Source organism: Meleagris gallopavo, chromosome 2 (assembly GCF_000146605.3).
Source record: "Meleagris gallopavo isolate NT-WF06-2002-E0010 breed Aviagen turkey brand Nicholas breeding stock chromosome 2, Turkey_5.1, whole genome shotgun sequence".
NCBI lineage: Eukaryota > Metazoa > Chordata > Aves > Galliformes > Phasianidae > Meleagris > Meleagris gallopavo.
The window spans coordinates 17784552-17809194 of record NC_015012.2 but is presented as its reverse complement, the minus strand read 5'-3'; the positions used below and the strand labels follow the sequence as shown (position 1 = coordinate 17809194).

The 24643-nt window shown below is 37.9% G+C and overlaps 1 protein-coding gene across 1 annotated transcript in view; it reads left to right on the top strand.

The window, feature by feature from the left end:
- IARS2 (isoleucyl-tRNA synthetase 2, mitochondrial) overlaps positions 1-24643 on the top strand; it is a 27021-nt gene extending 2378 nt beyond the window's left edge. The window contains exons 2-24 of the mRNA XM_010706804.1: positions 4-18; positions 176-298; positions 1570-1726; positions 2770-2918; positions 3013-3062; positions 3161-3270; positions 3357-3447; positions 3787-3902; positions 5225-5394; positions 5740-5830; positions 6041-6192; positions 7381-7541; positions 13870-13972; positions 14571-14664; positions 19779-19887; positions 20659-20761; positions 20884-21009; positions 21415-21546; positions 22145-22251; positions 23139-23284; positions 23456-23646; positions 23977-24121; positions 24272-24643. Coding sequence (XP_010705106.1) covers positions 4-18; positions 176-298; positions 1570-1726; positions 2770-2918; positions 3013-3062; positions 3161-3270; positions 3357-3447; positions 3787-3902; positions 5225-5394; positions 5740-5830; positions 6041-6192; positions 7381-7541; positions 13870-13972; positions 14571-14664; positions 19779-19887; positions 20659-20761; positions 20884-21009; positions 21415-21546; positions 22145-22251; positions 23139-23284; positions 23456-23646; positions 23977-24121; positions 24272-24423 — 2793 coding nt within the window. The 3' untranslated portion in view covers positions 24424-24643. The remainder of the gene's footprint in view (positions 1-3; positions 19-175; positions 299-1569; positions 1727-2769; positions 2919-3012; positions 3063-3160; positions 3271-3356; positions 3448-3786; positions 3903-5224; positions 5395-5739; positions 5831-6040; positions 6193-7380; positions 7542-13869; positions 13973-14570; positions 14665-19778; positions 19888-20658; positions 20762-20883; positions 21010-21414; positions 21547-22144; positions 22252-23138; positions 23285-23455; positions 23647-23976; positions 24122-24271) is intronic.

Here is a 24643-nt window from a genome sequence, read left to right as displayed (position 1 = left end):
GAGCTGGAGATACAGCAGGTGCGGGGCCGGCAGGGCGGGGGTCGGGCCGCAACTTGGGCTGCGACTCCGCCCGGAGCGCGCTTCGTTTTGGTCTGTTTTTAAAGTGCTTCACCACCCGACTTTGGGAAGTGCGCCGACGTGTGACGGTTTGGGTGTTTTCCTCTTGTCTCCGCAGAAAAGTGGTTTCTTGGAGCTGTACTCGTGGCAAAGGCAAAGGAAAGCCAAGCAGGAGTTCTGTCTTCATGATGGACCGCCGTATGCCAATGGAGATCCTCACGTTGGCCATGCTTTAAATAAAGTAAATACCTACTTGTATACATACTGCCGGGGGAAATAAACTCAGAGGGCGGTGAGGCCCTGGCACAGCTGCCCATAGAGCTGTGGTGCCCCATCACTGGAGGCTCTCCAGGCCAGGTTGGATGGGGCCCTGGACAGCTGAGCTGGGGAGGGCAGCCCTGCCCATGGCTGGGGGTGGGGCTGAGTGGGCTTTGAGGTCTCTTCCAATCCAAACCAATCTATGATTCTGTGCTTCTGTTCTGTTTTGAAATGATAAATGCTTCCTGTAACACACTGCGTACTCTCCGTTACCATTTATTATTAATAACCCTTCCAAATGATTGCGCTAATTTTGGTATCCAGGGCTTTTAATTTTCATTTTGTGGGCAAACACAAGTGATACAGTGACAGAGATGCTGTAAGACACCAAGGCATTATGAAGACCCTACCATGACGTAAAGACCATATGCAGTAGTAAAAAGTACCGATGTGCTGAGTGTTCATTTGAGGCTGTTTCTGTAAAACAAGAACGTATTTTTAGAGAAAATCCATTCCTAGATAATATTAAATGCAGCTTGTGTTTGTAATCACACATTTGAGTGAATGTTTGTTTATATTCGTGCACTTCTAACACATTAATACATACACACAGTTATTGTAGTGCATGGTTGAGCTGTGCCTTGGGGTTCTTTTTCTCCTTAGGGTATCTTGCAACCTTGTTGTATTGCATTTGTTCTTTATCTTGGTACCCTCAATAGAACCACTGATGAAATGTTAGTGCCTTTTAAAATAAACATTTCAGTTTCAAATAATGATGCTAAATATGCTTGGTTGTGTTTACATTCCCAATTGAGAGCGGTAGTCTTACAAATGCTACTGAATGAGAAAAAGTAAAATGTTTCCTACAGCTTCTTAAGGTTCTGGTGTAAAAACTTACATTTATGAAAGCCTCTCGTTTTGGTAGGTTGTCACTGATATCAAGAAGCAATAGTGTGCACTAGGCAGACACTGCAGATCCTGCTAAATGCTTGAGAGCAAGTAGGATTTGTTCATTTCAAGTCCTGCAAGTTTATAACTGATCTTTCATTTTTCCAGAATGTGATTTCTTTTGATGGGAGATCTTTGAAGTTCTGCCAAAGTGCAAAAAGATGAGCAAGAAGAATCAGAAACGTGTGGTCTTCAATGTAAATTAATTATGTCCCCTTTAATATTTGTTTTTAATAGAAGGATCTTTAGTCATACTGTCCCGAGTCCACATGGGGAAGCTGCAGTGCTAACTTTCTGTCCTTTCAGATTTTGAAAGACATCACTAATCGTTTCCACATGATGAGAGGCTATAAAGTGCATTATGTGCCAGGATGGGATTGTCATGGATTGCCAATTGAATTGAAGGCATTGTCAGAAATCAAAGGAGCTGAAAATCTATCACCAGTGGAAATTAGACAAAAAGGTAAAGTACTGTTTGCAATATCTATATTTGAAAAGTTGGCTTAAGTATTTCTACGTATTACTCACCATATTTTGAATTTTACGTTTTATATATAGTTTTTGTACTTTACTGTAAGCTGTTAATATCAGGTATTGCTGATACTTTCTAAGGTCACTGTATGTATTTTCTAAGCAGACTGTGTACGATATAATATTAGGAGCAAAATGAATCAACACAGGCTGAATTTGTTGCTGTAATGAATGTGCATAACATTAACCAAGAATTTAAAAATAAAAACAGAAGAACAGAGGGTTTAGTTTCAAAGAATCACGGAATCACAGAATGTCCAGGGTTGGAAGGGACCTCAAGGATCATGAATCTCCAACCACTCTGCCACATGCAGGGCCACCAACCTCCACATTTAATACTAGACCAGGCTGCCCAGGGCCCCATCCAATCTGGCTTTGAACACCTCCAGGGACGAGGCATCCACAACCTCTCTGGGCAGCCTGTTCCAGCACCTCACCACTCTCTCTGTAAAGAACTTCCCCCTGACATCCAATCTAAATCTTCCCTTCCTCAACTTAAAACCATTTCCCCTTGTCCTGCAGTTATCAGCCCTTTCAAAGAGTTGATCCCCTCCTGTTTGTAGGCTCCCTTTAGGTATTGAAAGACTGCAATGAAGTTACCCCGCAGCCTTCTTTTCTCCAGGCCGAACAAGCCCAGCTCCCTCAGCCTGTCTTCATAGGGGAGGCGCTCCAGTCCCCTGATCATCTTTGTGGCTCCCCTCTGGATCCTCTCGAACAGCTCTGTGTCTTTCTTGTACAGTTTCCTACTTTACTTAACTGTATCTTTTTGCCTCTTGCAGTTACTTTATGTAAATACTTCTCTGAAATATATCTATTTTAGTTTGATTAATCTATATAATACACATCAGTAGTTAGTGTATAATTTCAGTATGTTCAGCTCAGCCTCTTTTTAAATATGTTAATAGTATATTTTAAATGTTTGTTTATTGACTTTAGTGGATGAGGGAATATAATTAATTGAACTGTACCTTTCAGCTAAAGAATTTGCAGAAAGAGCCATTGAGAAGCAGAAAGCTGCCTTCATTCGATGGGGCATCATGGCAGATTGGGCCAACTGCTATTGTACGTTTGATCCAAAGTATGAAGCTAACCAGCTGAGAGTCTTCCACAAAATGTATGATAAGGTACACTGACTTGCTCATGAAGTATGTCTGTTTTGATTTGTTGTATGACTTTTGAGTCTCTTAACGTTTGTTTTCCTTTCCCTTTCTTCATTAGGGTTTCATTTATCAGGACTATAAACCTGTGTTCTGGTCTCCTTCAGCAAAGTAAGAATCAACTTACTGTTTTGCCTTCTAAATTTTAGCAAGTCTATCAGTAGCTTTTCATGCTCAAGTATATTAATTTATGTTTGTTAACTACCCAGAACAGCGTTGGCTGAAGCAGAGCTTGAATACAACGAGCAGCATGTCAGTCGTTCTGTGTACATGAAATTTCCCCTGCTGAAATCACCACCTAAGCTGGCCTCTGTGATAGGTATGACTTCCGTGCAGATATTTAAGACTGGCAGTTTTTATTTTTATCATAATTGTAAGTAAAGTGCTTCCAATTTACATCTGTAGATGGATCATCTCCTACCAGTGTGCTGGTCTGGACCACACAACCTTGGACTGTGCCTGCGAATCAAGCAGTTTGCTACATGCCAGATGCAGAGTACGTGTGTTTAACTTGATCTCATCATCATTCTTATCAGTATTTATCAGCAAAGTTAAATCATTCTGAACTACCATTACATTTTTTTTAAGGCATCGTTTTTTAAGCGATGCAATTGTAAACCTCATTCTTAGTTCAATTAATACATTAATTTCTGTTTTCATTTCTAGTTAATTCTTCTTTTTGATGCTGTGCTATCTTGAAATTCTTTTGGGATTTAAAAGTGAATTGGATATGTACATCTTAAAAGTCTTTTGCTATATTTTAGACATTATGTTCATGTTTGAACTTTATGATTTTTGTAATTATTAGTATCATAAGTCTATATTTACATTGTAGATATTCAGTTGTGAAGTGTGCAACTACTGGTGAACACTTAATTCTAGCTGCAAATAGAGTTGAATCTACAGCGGCTGTTTTGGACACACAGTTTGAGGTTATATCAACGTGTAAAGGTAGTTTTTAATATTGTTTATATTAAGTAGCTTAGAAATCTTGTAATTGAAATTTGCTTCTGTTTTGACTTTTTTATATTATGTGAACACGCTTTACTTAAATAGTACAAAGATAGTCTGTCAGACTTGGTATTGGTGTATTGTAGCTGAAATTCTCAGTCATAGATTTGAAATTAAAAAAAAAAACTTTAAAATTTGGATTCACACTTAAAAAATTTAAACAAAAGGATCAAAATTCTTTTTTTTTTTTTTTTACTGACTGCAGTTCATCTGTCTTTCAATCCAAGCCAATGAGAACAAGGAACCGGTTACAAGTATGCTTACTGACTGCCTGATTGCTAAACAATATGAAAAGTACTGGAAAAAAATACCTAGTGCAGTGTAACTGCTGGTGATATCTGCCAGTATTGTCATTTAATACACTTCAGTTCTCACTGTGGTACTTTGTTGTCTCAGTGTCTTAAGCCTTTTTCATGAGGATGATTGAGGTGTTTGCACTGAGAAACTAAAGCAGTTAAGTTTGCATCCTGACATACTGCATAGTAATATTTTGTAATAGGCAGACTTCTGAGTAAGTATTTTGAGTTGTTTATTGTGTCATTTATGGATTTTAGTCATTTGCCTGTATGTGTGATTCAGGGAAATACGTGTATCTAAAGGAGGTGAGAAATCTATTTCAGTAACTTTTTATGTTATTCTGCTGTTTTTCCATGCCTTCTTTTTCAGAGATAAAAAGAAATTATCGGTTTCTCCACTTAATAATCTTGTTTTTAGCTGATGATAAAATTAGCTGGATGTGTCTTCCTCACAGGTTCCACCTTTTTGAATCACATGATAGCTTACAATAGTAGTACTGAGCCTTCTTGACAAGAAATAAATCTGTTCCTTATATTTACTCATATTATACCAGTTGTTGTTTGTATTTGTTAGCTTTTGTATTTGTGTGCTAAGCTGTCTGACAGCTAATCTTAAACATACTCCCTCTAGGGGAAAAAAATGGTCAACAAAGGTGGTTTTGTAGCATGAAGGATTGTTCAAGCTCTGATGCTGGATTTTCAGCTAGGCATTAGCACTAAGATTTTGTGTTTGTTTTTTTTTAATTTTAAATTGTCTGTTACTTCAAGGAAAAAAGTGTGCAAAATTAAAAATACAGAGGATTTGAAAGCATTTGGGTGGGAACCTACGAATAAGATAAAATAGCAGTACCTATGGAAACTATCCTGTGCATACAGTCATTTGTTCCATTTCTGCTGTCTGGTAAGAAGCTGAATCTGTGAATTGCTTCTCTGCTTTCTCCATTGTTCCTGTTTGTTTTACCCTAGGTGAAGACTTAGCTGATGGTTCTTGTGCTCATCCCACAATTCCTGGCAGAGTATCTCCTCTGTTACCTGCAAATCATGTGACAATGGCAAAAGGAACAGGATTAGTTCACACAGCCCCAGCTCATGGTATGGAAGACTACAGCGTAGCTTCTCACCATCAACTACCCACGGTATACTTGATTATTTCATCTTTTGCTCTTGATTTCCTGCAGCTGTTAGTTAACTGTTTATTTGAAAAATCATTCAAATACTAACCAATGACTTGATGGAAGATAATTGTAGTATTTTTGCAAACATTGTGGGGCTTGCTGCTTCTTATGTCAAATTAACTTGTCTGAAGGTAAACTACTAAGTTGCAGTTTGTTAAACTGAAGCATACTCAAATCTATCATAATTTGCTTCTTGTTAGAAAAGTAGCTACTCGGCAGAGTGCTTAACTCACTTTTGACTACCAAAAAAGTAATTAATAGCCATTTTAGTATTTTATTGACATAATCTGTGTTTTTATTTTTCAGGAATGCCTTGTGGATGAAAGAGGGCATTTTACTGAAGCTGCAGGTCCTGAACTTAAAAACAAGAATGTACTTGAAGAGGGAAACGAAGCTGGTAAGTATCTGATGTTTAGCCATTTATTACTTTATGTGTTACATCCCTGCAGCTGTATCTTGAGGGTTTGTATAAACTGAAGATGTTTTGAATATGGATGAGATGCAAGCACTTCTTTTTATGTGTTCTTTGTGGAAAGGAATTAATTGAAGTTAACGTGAGTGTTGTGGTCAAACCTGATTTTCATCTTGCTTTATTTTTTTCTCCTAGTCATTAAGATGCTTCAAGCAGCAGGGAGTTTGTTAAAAGAGGAGAAATATGTGCATAGCTACCCATATGACTGGAGAACTAAAAAACCAATGATTATTCGTGCCAGCAAGCAGTGGTTTGTAAACACAGCAAATGTAAAGGCTACAGCACAGGTATCTTTGCTTTTCTGTGGGACACTTAAAAGTGGCTGATAATACTTGAAATTGGGAAATGGTCTTGATACAGGTCATTGCAGACCTGTACAGACAATACACAGTTGTCAAGTATTATAAAAACGATTAAGGTTGTCACTTTATTTTTTGTCAATATTGCTATAATTCAGGATGAAAATAATGACTTATAAGTTTGTTCACTGTATTTACAGGAGATATATAAGAAGAGCTATTGAAATATTTTCCCAAAAATGTTTTTTATGCTGTCTCTTCTGATCTGACCTTGAAACATAGTATTTTTGTCACTGGTAAAGTTAGCTTTGTTATTACAGTAGTCTTGCAAGGTAAAATGCCTTTGTTTGATCATCTATTCATTCTGCCATAGTCCTATTTTAAATCACTTTAAAATATTTTATTTTTTAAATGCAGTGCTCTTTAAAATTATGTACATCTGCACAGAAAACTCCAACCAGTGCATTAGGCTGTCTTGGGTAATAGTGATTTTGCTCTAATTAGGGCATGAGCTGTTTATTCCATATTCATCCTTTTTCTAGAAAGAATTAAAATAAGCCAGTTATTCAGAAGGGTGGGGAATGAGTGGTTACCCACATTCTGTAATATACAGATAATGTGTGTCAAGATGTAGTTTCGAAGCAGAGATGCTGAAGTTATTTTTAACTCATGTAGGGTATGTCTGTTAGAGAATCAGAGCTGGCAAAAAATATATATATATATTAATTGCTCTGGGACGTGACTTGGAGGTAACCTGATAGTGGCCTTTCAGTATTTAAAGGGGAGCTTCAGGAAAGAAGAAAACAGACTCTTTGTCTGTTGTGATAGAACAAGGGAAAATGGTTTCAAGCTTAAAGGTGGTAGTTGTAGATTAGATGTAAGGAAAAAGTCTTATACGGTGTGGGTGGTGAGGCATTGGAAGAGGTTGCCCAAAGATGTGGTTGATGTCCTGTACCTGGAGACTTTCAAGGCAAGGCTGGATGCGGCTCTGTGCAACCTTACTGAGCTGTCAATGTCCTGTTCATTGCAGGGGTGTTGGACTAAATGACCTTTCAAGGTCCTTTCCAACTCTAAGGATTCTGTGATTCTATGTTAGACTAGGTATTGTATGTGAGTGAGGAACACTGTGTGTCCGAATGCTGAATTTTGTCCATCAATTTATTGTCTACTTTATAGGAAGTGCTAAAAAAAGTGAAAATTATTCCTACATCTGCAGTGAGCAGGATGCTTGAAATGCTGGACAGAAGGACATTTTGGTGTATATCACGGCAAAGATGTTGGGGTGTTCCTATTCCTGTTTTTTATCAGAAGGACACGGGAGAAAGCCTGATAAACAGGTATTCCTCTAACTCTATACTGAGAAATGAAGAAATGAGGTCTGTTCTATCGGAATTATACACTATTATAAAACTTATGATAACTATTCCAGTATAAATATATGTTCTTTCTTGCAATTGTTTATACACACACCTAATTTAACTATAAATTAAGACGGTCAGAAACTCATTAATGAAGGTGACTTTTTATGTAAGTAGCAAGAATCAATTAACTTAGATACTTAAGTTATCTGAAGAGTCTCCTTTATAGTAACTGCTACTTTCATCCTTCTTCAAGTTAAATGAGATGGCAATAGTCACTGACTTCTACATTTAAGCAAAGAATGAAATGCAAGTTGTGACTAGAATAGATCCTAACTATAATCTTAGCACTAAACATTGAATAATACTGATATTTTGACAGAATAACTATTTGAAATTCACTAACTGGTAATGAGAAATCTGAAGTAGAATAACCTAATTGGTTGGAGAATAAATAACTGCACTTAGTTTTAAAGTAAAATGAGTGGTTTTGAAGAGTCAGCTTTAGTAATGGGAGTGAGTGAACTCTGGGTGTATAATTTGGTAGGTCTAGAGCTTCAGGTGCCTTTTTCTGCCATCTTTTGTCAACAGTGCCCAGTTATTGCAAACACTGAATTTCAGGAATTCCAGACAGTGTAATGCAGAAGGAATCCAGCTGTGCTTTAAAAAAAGGAACCTCTGCCACATACGGTCCTTTTTGTCTTTTAAGAATTAATAGGTTACTGCTTTTACTCCTTTGGGCAGCAGAGGGGTATTCAACTGTGAGCACCCTCTAAGGGGCATTTCATAAAAATAGTATGATAGAGTTCTATATTCACTGTTTATTTCTATAATTGTTTTCTGCCTTATTGTATGCTAGTAGAACAACTCCATTTTATACTTTTTATACATTTTAACTTCAGAAATGTTTGTGTAAATTCAGTATGGACAGTGAGATTACACAGCTGACGACTAACTTAAATTGCATTGCAGAACTTTCTTTATTTTGCTGCTGAATAAATATTCCAGAAATCGTCCAGCTTGTTTTCCAGAAGCTAGACTGAGCATGTAAATGTAATAGCTAGTGAGACTTGGGGTGTAGGCAGTAGGGAATGGACTTTAAGCAGCCAGTCCTTAGCTTTACCTGGTGTGACTGGGTGTGTAGGTGCACAGGTAAGTACTTTGCCTCTCACTGTAGGCAATAACTGGGACAAATGACTACAATAACTGTAGTCATTTATAGTACTTGAGTAATGCTGAGGCACGTCAGGAAATATGGAGGCTTTGTGGAATGTGAAATCATTTTACCTGCAGAAACTGTTGCTATATCTTAATATATTTTTGGTGTGAACATATAAGTATTCCTCAAAAATAGCATTACAGTCCATTTGCAGAGTAGGCTTGAGTGTGTTCCTTGTGCTTGCTAAAAGTTGTTACAAATGTGCTTTTAAAACAAACTCGAGTATAACGAAATACAGTTCAGCAGCTGGCAGTCAGACATGAGGGGCACTGTGAGAAATTTCTCCTTCAGCAGTTAAAGGAGCTGATCCAGTATGACAGTCCTACTTGGTACAGAGAACATTTGAAAGGTGAGATGTAAGGGAATTCTTTTGAGATACAGGAAAGTTATCCTGAAAATCAATAAAATACGTGTCTTCTGGAAATGCTTGAGCTGTGTGAGAAGATTCCAGGAGTTGTGTATGTGCCCATGAGGGCATTTTGGTGTGACAGGCTTTGGAGTTGGTTAATGGCTCTTCCCTTTGTGTGCGGGTGTTGGCCCAGCAGTCGCACATGGTGAATGAGCAAAAGGATACAATGGCGTGTTCAATCAGCTTTCTTCAAGGGGGGAAAAAGAGACTTATCCAATATGCTTGCAAAATTAGATTTATTTAATTCAATTGACAGCTTCTGATGCTCAGTTCTCCTTACTTCTAAAATGTTTTACAGTAGAGGTGAAGTTTTCAAAGTAAAATATGAAACTCTCATTAAAGATTTAAAGCAGACTTTTAATAGCAGACCTTGGCAGTCAAAGTAGGAAAAGTGCACAGAATATTGGCCTATAGAAATGACAGGCACATTTTGAAAGCAGTCTGTCAATTCATAGGTCATTTTCCTGGACACCAGTTCTTACTGAAGTAAATACAGAAACCTAAATATTGCATTGCATTTGCATTGTCATGTTGAAAATAGGCTGCTGACATATTTCCACCTCTTGAGAAGTTTTGTCTGTAGATTGTGCAAATAATTCAATATCGTTTATACAGCAATAAATAATAACTTACATTTCAAAACTCAGGCTGTTTTCAAATCTTGAACACTGGATAGATGTAATTCCAGTAGCAGCTGATCCGGAGTCTTTGAGCCACTATCAAAAGTAACAGCATCTCCACTGGAAGTCAGTGTAGTCCACATGGAGTTGCTGTTACATATGAGAGCACCAGTGGTCTGTCTTGAATGATCCTGTCTATGCATTATCAACTGTAATAAAATAAAAAATAATTTTAAAAAAGATATTGGGGAAAAAAGATGCCTAAAAGAAACTGCTGGGGGCTCCTCTGTAAGTCAGACTGCATGAATTTGTCATGTGGAAGTTTGTAGGAAACTCCTCTTTCAAGATAGAACTGCTGGTCCCAAACAGACACACACAGTCATTAGTGACTGCAAAATATTCTTTCTGACTTAAAAGCTGAAAGCTAGATTGTAATCTTTTATGCATCAGGTTTGATGCCAGATCTCCCTATGAGTCTTGTTGTTTGCTGCCGTGGCCCCACATAGTCCTTAAGTAGATTTGAATTTATGATATTGTTGTCTAAGATTATAAATTTAATGCTCTGCTGAAGGCTAAGTTCTTTTTGTAGAGTACACCTCGTCACATTACAATCAGAAATTAAGTAACAATTATAATGATAAAAACCTAAAAGAGAAAACATTTTTTAATATTGCAATTTCTAGTAAGAATTAGGAGAATGTAGAAAGATGAGTGTGATTTTTTTTTTTTTTTTTTCTGGAAAAATGACTAAGTAGAATAAATGTCCAAATAAACAAACTTTCTCAGCTTTCTATATGTAATCACTTTCTTGAGGAAAATATTCTGATTTGAGGAAATTGTGTAACTTGAAGAGGAGAGAAATAGATCCAAAAGTAAAACCAGAGTTTTGTAGTTCTAGACCAGGAAATAAATGTGAGATGCACACTTTATTTTTATCTCGTGAATTAGCTTGTTAATTTTACAAATACCCTGTTCAGATAATAATAATTGCAGTTTTGCCAATAAATATTGCAAAAGTTGTTACAGTGACAGAACTCTTGTCCCCCACTCTGTGCCTTTGATTTGCAACTAACTTCCATTTCTAACACGCACACACAAAACAAACAGGAAAGAAAACCAACCCATTTTGGATATAGATCTACTGTGCATTCTAATTAGCTTTTTAAAACATTGAATGTCTCCATTAGCTGCAAACAATAGCAACTTACCATAACCTACATACTTACTGCTGAAGTATCACAATTCATGGTAGAAAGAAGATAAGTTGTCGTCTTTACTGCTGTTGAAAAGAGGTCGAGAGACCATCGAGAACTGTATTCTTCTCCTGTCTATATCTTAATGCTGCCTAATTTCTGTTAACACATTAAATAAGTGTTCAGCATAATCAATATCAGACTTGAGAGTGATTGGCTGGTGTCGTGGTAGCGTGAATTGCCGTAGGAGTTTCAGTGTTAAAAACGTAGCGAATGACACGTAACGCAAGTTCTTCCAGATACCGTGTATGAATACAGGGCAAAGTTTTACAATGGTGTTTATTGCTAACTCTGGGAATTACCATGCTCACGCTGAAGCTCACAGATTATAAAGTGATGAGTAGTTATTTGAGGAAGGTGGTTTTCTCTTGGACCCTTCACAAATGTACTTTGCCATAATCTTCCTCCTTCCATTACTGATAACTTAAATATATTCATTTTTCTCTCATCTGGTAACAGTTAATGCTAAGGATCCTACAAAAAGATTAGAGTGACTGGGTGGGGTTGGTTTTTTGTCAGGGTTTTCTTTGAAAATGTAGGAGAGAAAAGTTTTTGTGAAATTACATCCTCAAAGTCTTAATTATGCCCTCTTCAAAATACCTGATTGGATGATTGTTAATGCTTATGTATTTTCTGTAGGGAAATGACATAATAGAAAAAAATTGCACTGCCAAAATGTTTACTACTTGATTTGAAACCATGATAGAACTTCCAAAATGTTGGTCAATAGCGAGTTGACCTGACGGTTATGGAGTCCTTATTTGTTGTAGGGGATGCATAGCACAAATTGGACCTTCTCATACTTGTCTGAGAACTTTCATGTACAGCATGATGGTGTCTGTTAGTTCATGAAAAAAATGTCTTTTAAATTATTTCATAAATAAACACTGCAAGCTTTTACATTGCACAGCGATACACTTGAAGCAAGCTTAGTTCCTGTTATGTAGAATGTTTTGTAGAAATGGTGTATCTGTGATGGTAGATAGCTGTTGTGTGGTGTTAGCAGCTGCACTTAGGGTAAGTGAAAGCAGTCATTTTATAGTGGTTCCATAAGGGAGATTGATAGCAAAATCGTACTTCCTTCTTGTGCCTCCCCCTGCTGCTGATGAGGAGAGCAGTTTCTCTTCTCTACAGGTGATACAATTTGCACTACCACAGCGTTTCTGTCCCAGTTGTCCCCTCCTTAAATTCTCCAAATATTTGTGTGATAGACCATTATGTCCTCTGCTGAGGAGAGATGGGTAGCAACACAGTTTTGACAGCAGCAAACAGTAGGGTGTATTTCACGTTTCCCTCCCTCAAAAAGTTTTTATTCAGACGCTGCTGGTGTAAATCATTACCCTACATAATTCCTAAAGAACAAGCACTGCACAGAAATGTACTGAACACGACAGGCCTGCCCACGTTAACGAATAACCATCAGTCTTCCTTAAGACTGTCCAATTAGTTTGCTTGTTTGCTCTGAAGCTGGAGGAGCTTGAGAGATTCAAAACTGAGTGCAGACTTAGAGCAGCTTTGGCAAATCTACTTTTGTCATTGAAATCCCTCATTTGGAAGCTTTCTTTTTTTTCTTCCCCTCTTGATTTCTGTAGAACTCTGGGGTAAATCTATAGTTGCAATGTCAGAAAACTCTGAATCACAGAATAATTCCAAGTTGGAAGAGACCTACAAGGAACATCGAGTCCAACTCCTGGTTCCACACAGGAACACCCGAAAATCAAACCCTGTATCTGAGTGGTAGTGCTTCAGGCTGTACCTCCTTTACTTAAAGCCTAGAATTGGTCAGATGTTTGGCAAACTGATTTCTGCTGTCACTGAACTATCTTTTCTTGAGAGCTCTCTGAATTTGTGGATTTAGCCTGAAGGAGGCAAAGCATAAGGGATGCTTGCTGCCTAGCTTCCAGGGAGTGTACCAGAGCTAGAGTTGTTTGCATTTGTCTTTGAGAGGTAACACTTCACAGCTGGAAGTACAGACAAATAAACCTCTATGCAAATATTTCTGAAAGGAAAAGATAGCAGTCAGAAATGGAGCTTCTAAATGCTGTTTTACCAAGATAAATAGCAGGTGCATTACCAAGTCATTGCCATTTTGAAAGTGTTACTGGTTAGTGTGTTAGTGTGTCCTCTGTTGTTCTATGTGAATTTACTTTGTAAAGACCACCATAGGTCTGGCATTGCAGTTTTATCCCCACAGTCAATAGTCAAATCATGTTTTCTTACCTTCTTACCTTGTGATGTTACTATGTAATAATTTGTTTTACAACTTCTTGGAGAACTTAGGTCTTCATGCTTAAACTTTGTAAGAGCCAAGTAAATGTTGTAGTGATATAGCTCAGCTTAATAGTAGTGCAGAGAAAAAACATGCTGATGTCCAAATAGAATACTAAGCACTGACTCTAAGGAAGTTAGATCATCAGCCTTTTGTATTTTCAAGAGAATTGTGCCAGGTGTTTACTTGTCCCCCTTTTGCAACACCTTGTCAAGATGTCATTAATTGCTCAACTTGAGAAGTGAGGAATTAAAAACTTACCTCTGATAGTTAGGTAACACGATGCTTTTAGTTTGATATTTTTGAGTCAGGATGATCTGCTGTATTCCTTTAAATACAGCTGAAGTTTTAAAAATTACCTCTTCATTAAATGCTCTATGAATCAGGAAGACTAAGTGCAGTTTTTTGTTTGTTAAGCTGTCTCAGTGTATGTCTAAATTTGGCATTAAATGATGTCAAAAATTAATTCAACACCTTACCTACTGTGGACAACAACTGAATGTGTCATTTTGAATGTCTTTTTCCCTGCTAACCCAGTGAAACAATCACAGATATCATCAAAATAGTGGAGCAGCAAGGAACAGATGCGTGGTGGACCCTTCCTATTGAACAACTGTTATCAAAAGAGGCTGTAGCAAAGGTAATTTTTGACTTAAATACAGCAAGTGGATGATATGGTTCAGCAGTGGGAAGTAATGAAAAATATACATTTTCATGATTGTTTTTAATTTTCTACCTTTATGAGAACATATTTTATGAAAGGAACATTCAGAAAGCGATACCTGAATATGGTAAAACTCAGATTTGTGCTGTTAATTCAGGTCCTAGATCTCCATTCTCCTCTTCTTAGATGGAGAGGAAACTAACATTCTAATTAACTAAACTATCAGCACAAATATATATTGAGTCTTTGCCATTAAAATAAATCTGAATTTATATTTAGTTCTTCCCGTTTTTGTATTGTTCCCTTTACAATTGTATTAGAAAGCAAACAGAAACTGTAGCGTTACTGTGCCATCTCAGTTTTTTTGGTAATTCTCCTTTCTCTGTTTGGGTTTTTATCAGAAATTATGTATCTGAATTATTCTGTGTTTTTTCATGGAGTTTGGTAGCATAACCTGTGCAGAACTGGTCCAGAAACCAAATGTATTTTGTTTCTGGCTGTGAAAAGCATTGATGATATGATGTATTCGATTTGCATTTCTTAACAAGTGTTTTGTTTTTTTTTTTCCCAATAGGCTGGTGGTCATGATGTTTTGGATTATGTCAAGGGGCAGGATGTCCTAGACATCTGGTTTGATAGTGGAACTTCCTGGGCTCATGTTTTGGAAGGTACAGAATGAATGTGTTCATCTTTCTTTTATAATATTTGGAGAACAAAATGTAACTGTTTTGCATGATGCACTTGGTATAAACAAAGCTGAGTCAGATAATGCAAGCAGCAAACTGGTTTTGACCTCCTTCAAAGCTGCATAAAGAGGAAAGTTCCATGTTAGCAAGCTCATATTCAGTGTAGTTGAAGGTGCCATTGATTTTTAGAATACATTATTTGGTCTGATCCTGTCATGTGTCATACAACATATCTCCTAATGTATTTGTTCGTGGTATAGAATTTCATGGCACAGATAGCCAAAGCATTTTGCTGCTAGCTGGTAGCTTTTAAATTATTTTTCAGTTAATAAATGTCAGTTTGTGCCAGGGGATTGCATTTGAAAAAGACCAAAATTGAAATCAGTTGCAGAATCAAAGAAAGTTCAACAATGTAGGCATAGAGTAGTACTTCATTCCTGATTACTTTCAGTAACTAAAGCAGTATATTGTTGCTTAGAATATTCTGTTGGCTATACGTTGCTGTCTGTAGTTCCAGCTGTCAGTATTTGCTACCCAGCAGGTCTGCTGTAAGTGAGAAAATATAGAAAAGATTATAGAAAAATAGGCAGTAATTCTGTGTTCAATTCAGGTAATATACACAACACAGTGTGTATCTAGCTATCTACCCGTGTAAAACACACTGTTTGCCTGGAAGATAGTCCAAAGTCAGGAGTCCTTTCTAGAGGAGGAGTCTGATCCCATGCATTGAGTCTGGACTTTAAACTCAGTACACAATTACGTGATAACAATCTTGTTGAATTATAAAACACGTTAGTACCAGAGGTTTTATTTCATAGCAACGCGGTCAGGCAACAGTACCATCAGCAAACATTCATTTTATAGAAGACCTTTACATACGTTGAAGTTCATTCTCTTTAGAAAAGTTTCTGGCTTGGTTTGATTTTCAGAAGTGTTGAGAAGTAGTGGTATTTTATGTGCACAGTTACATCCTCGCATACTCTGAGGGCTTAACACTTCAGGATGCAAAATCTCTCTCTAATCCTATGTAAAGAAAGGATGCAGTGTTTAATAAATAATAGCGGAATCAGTACCCTTGATTTGCTGTTAATTTGTTTAAGGCTCTCATGGATTCTATAAAATCCACAAATGTTTTGTTTTTCACAATACAGATTTTTTTCTTCATGGTACTCTTAAAGTGTCTCGTATCTATCTGCTCATTTGTTTTCATGAAACTTGCTGGAACTTGGTGTGTGAGGCTGCTCATTTTGCCATGACTGGAGTAATCCAACAGGTTCAAAATTTGGGAATATGACTAACAAGAAAGATGATTTCATAAGCTCTTTACCTTCAGAAATGCTACAAAGGTTGCATTTCCTTTTCTTCTGTTTCCCAGTCACTGACACAGATGTGGAAGTGCAAAGCCAGAGATTCATATAAAATGGCAGATTTAATTTTCCCTTTATGAAGAATGCACTTTGAAAGAGAATTTGTTGAATTAGTAGCTTTGTTTTGTATTTCTCAATGTGCCCCAGATTTTAAAACCTTTTGCAGAACTTCTTCCTATGGAAGTAAAAGCAATTGGCAAAGCTTCCAAACAGACTAATTGGTCAGATTCTTTTTCCCAAATACTTCTAGGGGAAAAAGAAAAAAGGATGTAATCCAGGGAGAAAACCAGAATTGTTTTGAAGAGCTTCCTGCAGCTTAAAGTCATGAAGGCGCACTGGCACGTGGGGGTTGGCATGCTACCTGCAAAGTGCTGTTCATTTTGTGGTAGGAGATCAGTGATAACAGCAGTTATCGCTCACCTTGTGAGGACAGTAATGCAAAGCCATGGTTCTGTTCAAGGGCTGCAACACGTGAGTTATTTCAGGACAACTGGAGGATGGAATGGGTGGCTAAAACCGTGTGACTCACGTTCATAATTGTGGCTTCCTGCATTGAACTCAAGTAACTGAAAACGATAAATTGAGAGTAACCAGCAGGAATAAACAGCTTTACAGACTTCCCTGCCAAGACAAAGCCATGCAGTTCTCCCAAAAATATCACCTCTGTGAGTTGGGGAACTTGGGTACGAGCTTACATAGGATTGAATGTGCTGTGTGTGAGTGAAACACTCATCTAATGAGATTGAGCAATGTGAGCTCCAGAACCAAACTGGGGGTGACTGTGCCATACTGCATGGGCACTGTGACAGTAAGGTGCAACTCACACATTGAGATCAGACACTTAGTTCCTGTAGTCACAGGGCCAAAACTGTACAAGTGTCACTGGATCGTGTGTCAATTCCATCTGAAACAGCTGGCACCATTTGGAGCAGATCCACATCTATGATGTGCTCTGAACCCCCTTCTGATGCTAAGGGTTTCTTGGGGATGCTTTTCGCTTCTCTGTTTGCATAGCACTATTTTCACTGAGCAGTTTACTCTTATGAGATCTCATCCCATGTTTCTCCTGCTGCATGTGCCTCAAGCACTGAAAGAGTTTCCACATTTTTTCATGCAGTGTTAAAATTTCTTTGAATGTTTTATCTATGACTAAGTGCTGCTGTGTTACAAGCAGAGTATTAATACAGTGCATGCCAGAAGGTGTGGTAAAGGCAAAATCTGGTTCTAAAGCATTTGCAGATTTAAAATGCTCTGTTCTGTGATACCTGGGATATTTGCTTTTTTTTTTTTTGTTTGAAGTTCAGATTGTGTTCAGCCTTTTGATAGCACTCATTTCATTAGCTGGTTCCGGAGCATCCCTTTGAGGGACCTCTCTTCTGTCTTAAAGCTGTCCTATAAACCTCATCATTTTCCCCACGGGCAGAGCACCATGTGTACTACAAACCTGAAATCAACATTTTTCAAAATGTTCCGTATAAAAATGCACACTGAGCTCCATCTGTGTGTGATCTGCTCTTGGTAAAAGTCACACTGCTTTTCACCCTTAGTTTCACACTGCAGTGATGGTAATTCTCAGCATAACTCTTTCCCTATCTTATTGGCTAATATTTAACTGAATGAATGCGATTATTTTACAGCTTACCTATCTGTGTGCTTAAACTTTTGTGCTGACTGAGAGACTTGAATTTATCTTAGCTGATTCATTCCTGTCATTAAAATACAATACGTTTAATCCAAAAGTCAAAGTCTGTAAGATCAAAGATATGGAATCTTGAAATCCAAACCTGAAGGATCATAAATTGTCATTCTCCTTAATGACCTATGTACTACAATTCAGTGTGAAATAAGTAACTGAAGGCTCCGCTCCTTGCTGAATGCATTCTTCAATTTAGAAAGAAATGTTCATGGTTCTAATTAATTTCTATATATAATCACTGTAACTTTAAAGAAACTGAGGTAGAGGAGCTGCCTGTGCACTTAAAAACCAGGCTTTGTATTTGCAAATCCAGCATATATTTGTATGTTACACAGATGAGACGTTCAGGCCCCCATCAAACTCTCACATTAGCCATCTTGCCACGCGTTTGTGTTCCCATCAAAAAGACCAATACCAATTTACCATCAGTGGTTTGAGCAAAACTCTTCACTTGCCTAAGTTTTAGCTTGTCATTTCCATGAAAAGGTCACTTCTTTACAAGCAACATGTAGTAAACTGACTGTAAAACAAAAGTGTTGCTGCTGCTGTTGGAACAGATTTTCCACTTTCCTTCATAACCACAGGTGTGCTTTTTTCAAGCCTTGTTCTCACAACTCTTTTTGCCGTCTGTTAAGACAAAGACTGATCCCTACTTCTCCTGCTTTTAAAACCCAAACTTTGCGGATTCTTTTGAAGGAATAAACGTGTTAAAAGCCATTCCATCTACCCACACGTTTTCCTTGCGCTAGTTGTAACTGCATGGCCTTGACCTTTGTAATGTTGAACTTCCTTTTATTGCAGGATGGATCTAAATATCGAAACTTCCATTAGGTTAAGCAAATAAATCAAGGGTGGCAGCAGCAGAAAGAAGCATTGTGTGAGGGGTCCTAAGAAGTGGCTAAGAGGAACTATAAGTTAAAAACTGAGCAGAGAAATTTTTGTCTCCGTACGTGGGAATTCCTGTCCCTGCGTTCTTCCACATACAGTGTTGCGCATTTCTAGGCTTTGTGACTTGCGTGTTATGCTGTTCTCTGATAGTGACTTGACTGGAATTGTGTCAGACTAGGAAGGGCTTCTTGAATCAACAGATCTTGCCCCCTTTCATACAGTGACTGAATTTCACCAGAAGGCCATTAAAGCTTTACTGCTCTGTTTCAGCCCTATGGGAAAAGCCAGGCTCTTCCAGAGTCCTCTTTCACACAATATGTTCTCATGTTGCCTCAGTGCTTGTCTGGAATTTGTAACCTTCCTGGCAGGCCAATGACCAGAAATGTAAATTCTGTTACTGGTGAACATCACATAGAGAGCTTCGTGGTCTCTGAAAATCCCTGCTGCATTACACAGGTTAGGCAGTCATTTTACATCTGTGATTTGAATAGCAAGGAATTCCCAGCTGATGGAATGTCAGGTTGCAGCGCAGATGTTTATTAAATGCAAAGTTTGAGATGTTCTCAAACTGAAAATAATTTGACATCTTCTCATGGAGAGCTCTGAGTGTTATAGCTTCCGTTCGAACTTATTATTTTGTTCAGTGAAGAGCAAGTTTGTTTGACAAGTTCTGGATTTCAGCAGCTCTTGGATGTTAGCAAATTTTGCAATACCAGTGCAAAATAATATCATTTGGATAATGTTGTATCTCAAGTTGGTTATTAGGAAACATTTCTTCTCAGGAAGAGTGGTGATGGCACAGGCTGCACAGAGAGGTGGTGCAGTCACTGTCCCTGAAGGTGCTCAAGTGCCCTGGAGATGTGGCTCTGAGGGATGTAGATATGGGCATGGTAGAGGTGGGCTGCTGATTGAACATGATGATCTTAATGGTCTTTTCCAACCTAAATGATTCTATGATTTCATGATTCTGTGTTCAGGTAACTGTGCACAGTTCATAAAAGTAACTAATCTACTGCATTTGAAGAGCAAAATAAGTTCTAGTAATGACTTGCAGAGATTTTCTGTTATTAGTTGTTCAAAGGTACAGGCTGATATTTAAAACAAACTAACAAATAAAAATATTCACAAATCTTCTATTTTTAAAGGCACAGAGCAAAGAGCAGATGTATACCTTGAGGGAAAAGACCAACTGGGAGGCTGGTTTCAATCTTCTCTATTGACAAGTGTGGCAACAAGGAAAAAAGCACCATATAAGTAAGTGCATAGATTGCAAGCACGTTACAAGTTCCTTTATTGAATACTAGGCTTTTGATGGCATAAGAAGAATAGAAATGAAACCATTACTATGTATCTGATTTATGGCTTTGTGTTTTCAGTGTAAAGTTTTCTGCAAGTTAGATTGGAATGGATTTATTGTTTAAAAAATTTCCCTCTTAATAGATGTTTTCTTTCTGAGTTGTTCAGGTTTTATATGCTATTACATTATCAGATACAGGTATTAAAGTCTGTTCTTTTGCTCTCACTGAAACTCCTATAATCAAAGGGATTATTATGGGAGATACAGTATGAAAATCAGTTATGGTCACTAGCAGGTGTGACTGGAACATGTAGCTGTAAGGCATTCAGCATCACCATGTGCGTGGTGTCTCATAGCTGTGACACACTGTCTTGAAGACAGAAAACATAGAGAAGAATAACATGAGTCAATTGCTAAGAGGCTGAGCAACTTTTTAAAAATATGTTGACTTAAATAGTAAATAATATTTTAGTTTTTAATACATCTGAAACATGTGCCCTGGATATCTGTTAACAGGGTGAGATGAAATGAGGAAAATGAACATTTATGCTCTATTTGGATTGGTAGCATGGCATATTCATAGTTGGTTGAACTCTACAGATGAAGCCTCAGACTTACCAATGTAGAAGATTTCTTAGTGTTTTCACCTGTAGATATACCATTAGAAATGTATTCTTAACATAGATTTTTCAGTGATGCTCTTTTGTTCTGTAAAATCTTTTCTTTAGGACTCTGATAGTTCATGGATTTACTCTTGGTGAGAAAGGAGAAAAGATGTCCAAATCCATTGGCAATGTGGTTGACCCTGATGTGGTAATCAATGGAGGTGATGTAAGTCAAACTCTTGAGTTTCCTAGAATTGCAGATACGTGCACAGCGTTGTCAGCGTGGAATTGCAGTGCCCTCTGTGCTGCAGGGCACCTCTACCAGTTTTCCTCTCTGTCTCTACTTAGGATCACACCAAGGACCCCCCGTACGGTGCCGATGTTCTACGCTGGTGGGTGGCTGAATCCAATGTTTTTACTGAGGTGCTGATTGGGCCTGTGGTACTTAATGCTGCCAGAGATGACATCAACAAGGTAAGAACCAAATGTGCTAATACTCCTCATTCTAAGGGCAAGGCCTCTTTATATTTGGGTTGCTGTTGGATAGGTAGAACTCATTGCAAAAGTTTTCGGGTTCAATTTTCTGAACCCACAGGTTCATTTCTTCTCAGGAACCCACAGCAGGTGGGTGTTGCTGTGCTCTTTACGTGTGTGGATCAAAGAGTAAATGTGTGAAGGATAAACACGTGCTTTGTGCAGCAAGCTTAGGTAACCCCCAGTCTTTACAATTTCTACAGGTCCTTTTGGCATATGTTCTTCATGGCATTCTGTAATTACTTAATCAATTTGAAAAGCAACCAGCTTTTATAGGATATTCTCATTCTGTGTTTCATTTAAAGTGCAGAGCATCAGTGTTTAACTTGGCTGCTTTGTTCCTAGCTTCGGAATACACTACGTTTCATGCTGGGAAATATGGCTGGCTTCAATCCAGAAACAGATTCCATCCCTCCTTCAGAGATGTACATAGTAGACCAATACATGCTGCATTTATTGCAAGACTACGGCAGCAAGGTATGAGTAATTTCTATTTAGATGAATATAAGTATGAGTAATGGTTTTGTTTGGCCATAGCTTCTAGAGGAACATGCTTTAAGTGTATGAGCAAATCGTGCATCAGGTGTGCAAATAACAATCACTGAGGCTTTTTTTTTTTTGAGACACAGTGTGCTTCTTTTAATACTTGTCAGCTTCTAAGAGGAAGGCTTTGATTTTAACATTCTCACCTTGTTTTTGACATTGACCTCTGTCCCAAGGCTTCAAATTAGAAATCTTTAGAAATAGGCTCAGAGCTAAAGAAACAAATCTAACATTTATTCAGAAATCTGCCAGCGTTTAGTAATATATGTTATTTACAGTTATTCTGCTGAATGGGAAAGAACAGACATAATTTCTGATCTCTCCATCTTCTCCCTTAAAATGTGAACTAGAATTATTTCTGTCCTAATTAGTTAGCTGAATTAATACTTTTTCCCTCCAACAATCTTTTGAGGAAAAGATTCTCCCAGACTCCACTTACCACAGTCTGCATTTCAGATTCATTGGGGTGGTCACTGTATGCTGTGTGATGAAAACCAGTGTGCCATTCTTCTCTCTCTGCTCCCTCTCCCAGGTTACAGAAGCATACAAGCAATACGATTACAGCAAAGTTGTTCGATTGTTGCAAGCGTTCTGTTCCAGAAACTTGTCTAACTTTTATTTCAGCATAATCAAAGACAGGTTAGTTCATTACTTCTGCCTTTAAGTCATCGAGGGGAAAAAAAATAATGAACAGTAGTCCCTTGGAGATGAAGATAGTAACATCATGCAAATGTTGAGTGAATACAGTTCTGGGCTGTGCTGTCATGCACTCATTACTGCAGATGAGAGCTTAGTCACTGTCGGCTGAGTCTTTCTGCAATCAGTGTGCTTCTCTGGTCTGTCCTCTGGGGGCAGTGAATCGTTTTGGAAGGTAATCGAGCATTGTGCACATTGAAACCATGTTTTAAGAAGGGATTTTTGAAGCTGTATTTCTGCCTACAAGTGTGTACATCCGTGGTATTTGTGAGTTTATAGGGAAGGGGCTTTAGCACTTAGCTGGGCAGCCTGACATCTTTTACTGAAGAATCCTAAGGATGTCTCTTTAAGCACTTTAATCTGATATTTAATTTAATTTGATTAATTTAATCTGATATCTTTATAAGTTTGAAAGGGCTGTGTAGGGAAGGGAATTGTACTGATTGGGGGTTACAGTGATTTTTAGTTTCCAGAATGTACCTAAAGCAAGGGGAAAAAAAATCCTAGCCCTAAAATTTATAGGTGAACTATAACAAAGGGCTAGTGGAGATGCAGGCTCACCTCCCTGAGAAAAGATTCTTTTCTATACAGTGAAGTCAATTAACATGTAATTTACAAAGCTTTCCTGTGACAAAATGTGGCTGAAAACACAAAAACTTTTGTACCCTTATCGCTTTACTTGTAAATCAAGAATTAGGAAGAGCTTTCCTGCTACACACTAGGTCGGACTTCTGTACTTTCAAGCTTCGTTCCATTTAAAGTATGATTCTTGACTAATAACATTAACTTGGAAGTACAAAGATAATACTTAGCACTTTCATCTCTTGCAGGCTCTACTGCGAAGAAGAAAAAGATCCTAAGCGTCGTTCATGCCAAACTGTGCTAGCAGAGGCATTAGATGTAGTAGTTCGATCCTTTGCACCAATTCTTCCTCACTTAGCAGAGGAGGTTTTCCAGCACCTCCCTTACAAGAAAGGTAAAGCGCATGTCCTATCTAAGGACTTCTTCTAATGTGCTGTTGAACTGCATAGTTGAAAGGAATACAAATACAGAGATAAGCCATTCTTCTTTATTTATTTTTGTTCACTTAAACACTTACTTAAATAGAAAGACACTTAACTAAAATTTCCTTTGCTTTGCTCTCAAGACTCAGAGGGTGTGTTTCGTACTGGCTGGATTAATGCAAGCTCAGGGTGGAAGAAACCTGGGATTGAGGAAGCAATAGAAGGTGCATGTGCAATGAGAGACTCTTTCCTTGGGTCCATCTCTGGCAAGAATCCTTTGGAATATGAAGTCATCATTGTAATTGAGCCTGGATTGCTATTTGAATTAATGGAGGTAAAAAATGCAACTAAAAATTAGAGCTGTCTGTGCAAAAAAAAAAAAAAAAAGCTGATTTCTGTAAACTTGTTTCTGCTTCAGTATGTGGCTCTGTTGTACTCACCATAAAAAAAAAAAATACACAACCTAGCTGAGGTTGGGACTCCTGGAGATGATACAGCCCAATGTTTCATACAAGCAAACTTTGTGCTCTCTTCCTGACAAGACTATGACAGCTATTGCAATCACACAGCAATTCTTTTTTTGTTTGTTTTTTTTGTTTAACCTTTGATAGCAAGAGGATGCTGAGGAGCAAACCCAGGTCTGAAAATTAACTCTCTTCCACAGGCACTGCAGGCTGAAGAATCTTCGAGAGTGTCACAGCTGAATGAAATAATGATGGCTTCTCAAACAACTCTGTTGAGTGAGATACCTAAAGAAACACCTGCAGATGCAAACATTGTCACAGGGAACTTTTTGATTAACTTAGAAGGTAAGAAAACCAGTCCAGGTCTGCTTCTGTGCTAAGCCATATTTATTTATTACTGTACTATAACCTATTTGATCCTTCCCTTCATCCATAGGATGGAATATGCTAACTACACCTGTGTGTAGAGGACCTCAGCAATGTTTTCTTTAACAGGTGGAGATATTCGTGAAGAATCTTCATATAAAGTCATAGCCCTACCCACTGCCAAAGCAAAATGCCCTCGCTGCAGAAGGTACACTGCAGATTCCTCAAGCACTCCTTGCCCGCGCTGCCTCAAAGTCATTGCTGGAAAAGGAAGCACATGAGGATTAAGTGCCTACGTGCAGGCTGCTCTAACATACTAAATAATTGAAAGGTGTAAAAGCAGCGGTCAGGCAACAGGTCTTGGAACCTTGAAACCTCAGAACCACTGCTACTGAACCCCCAGCTGGAGCAGAATTTATGTGCTTTGGGTGGAACTATATGTATATATTCAACTGTATATGAATTTTCTGCTTAATAAAAATGATGGTTCAAGAAAACTGA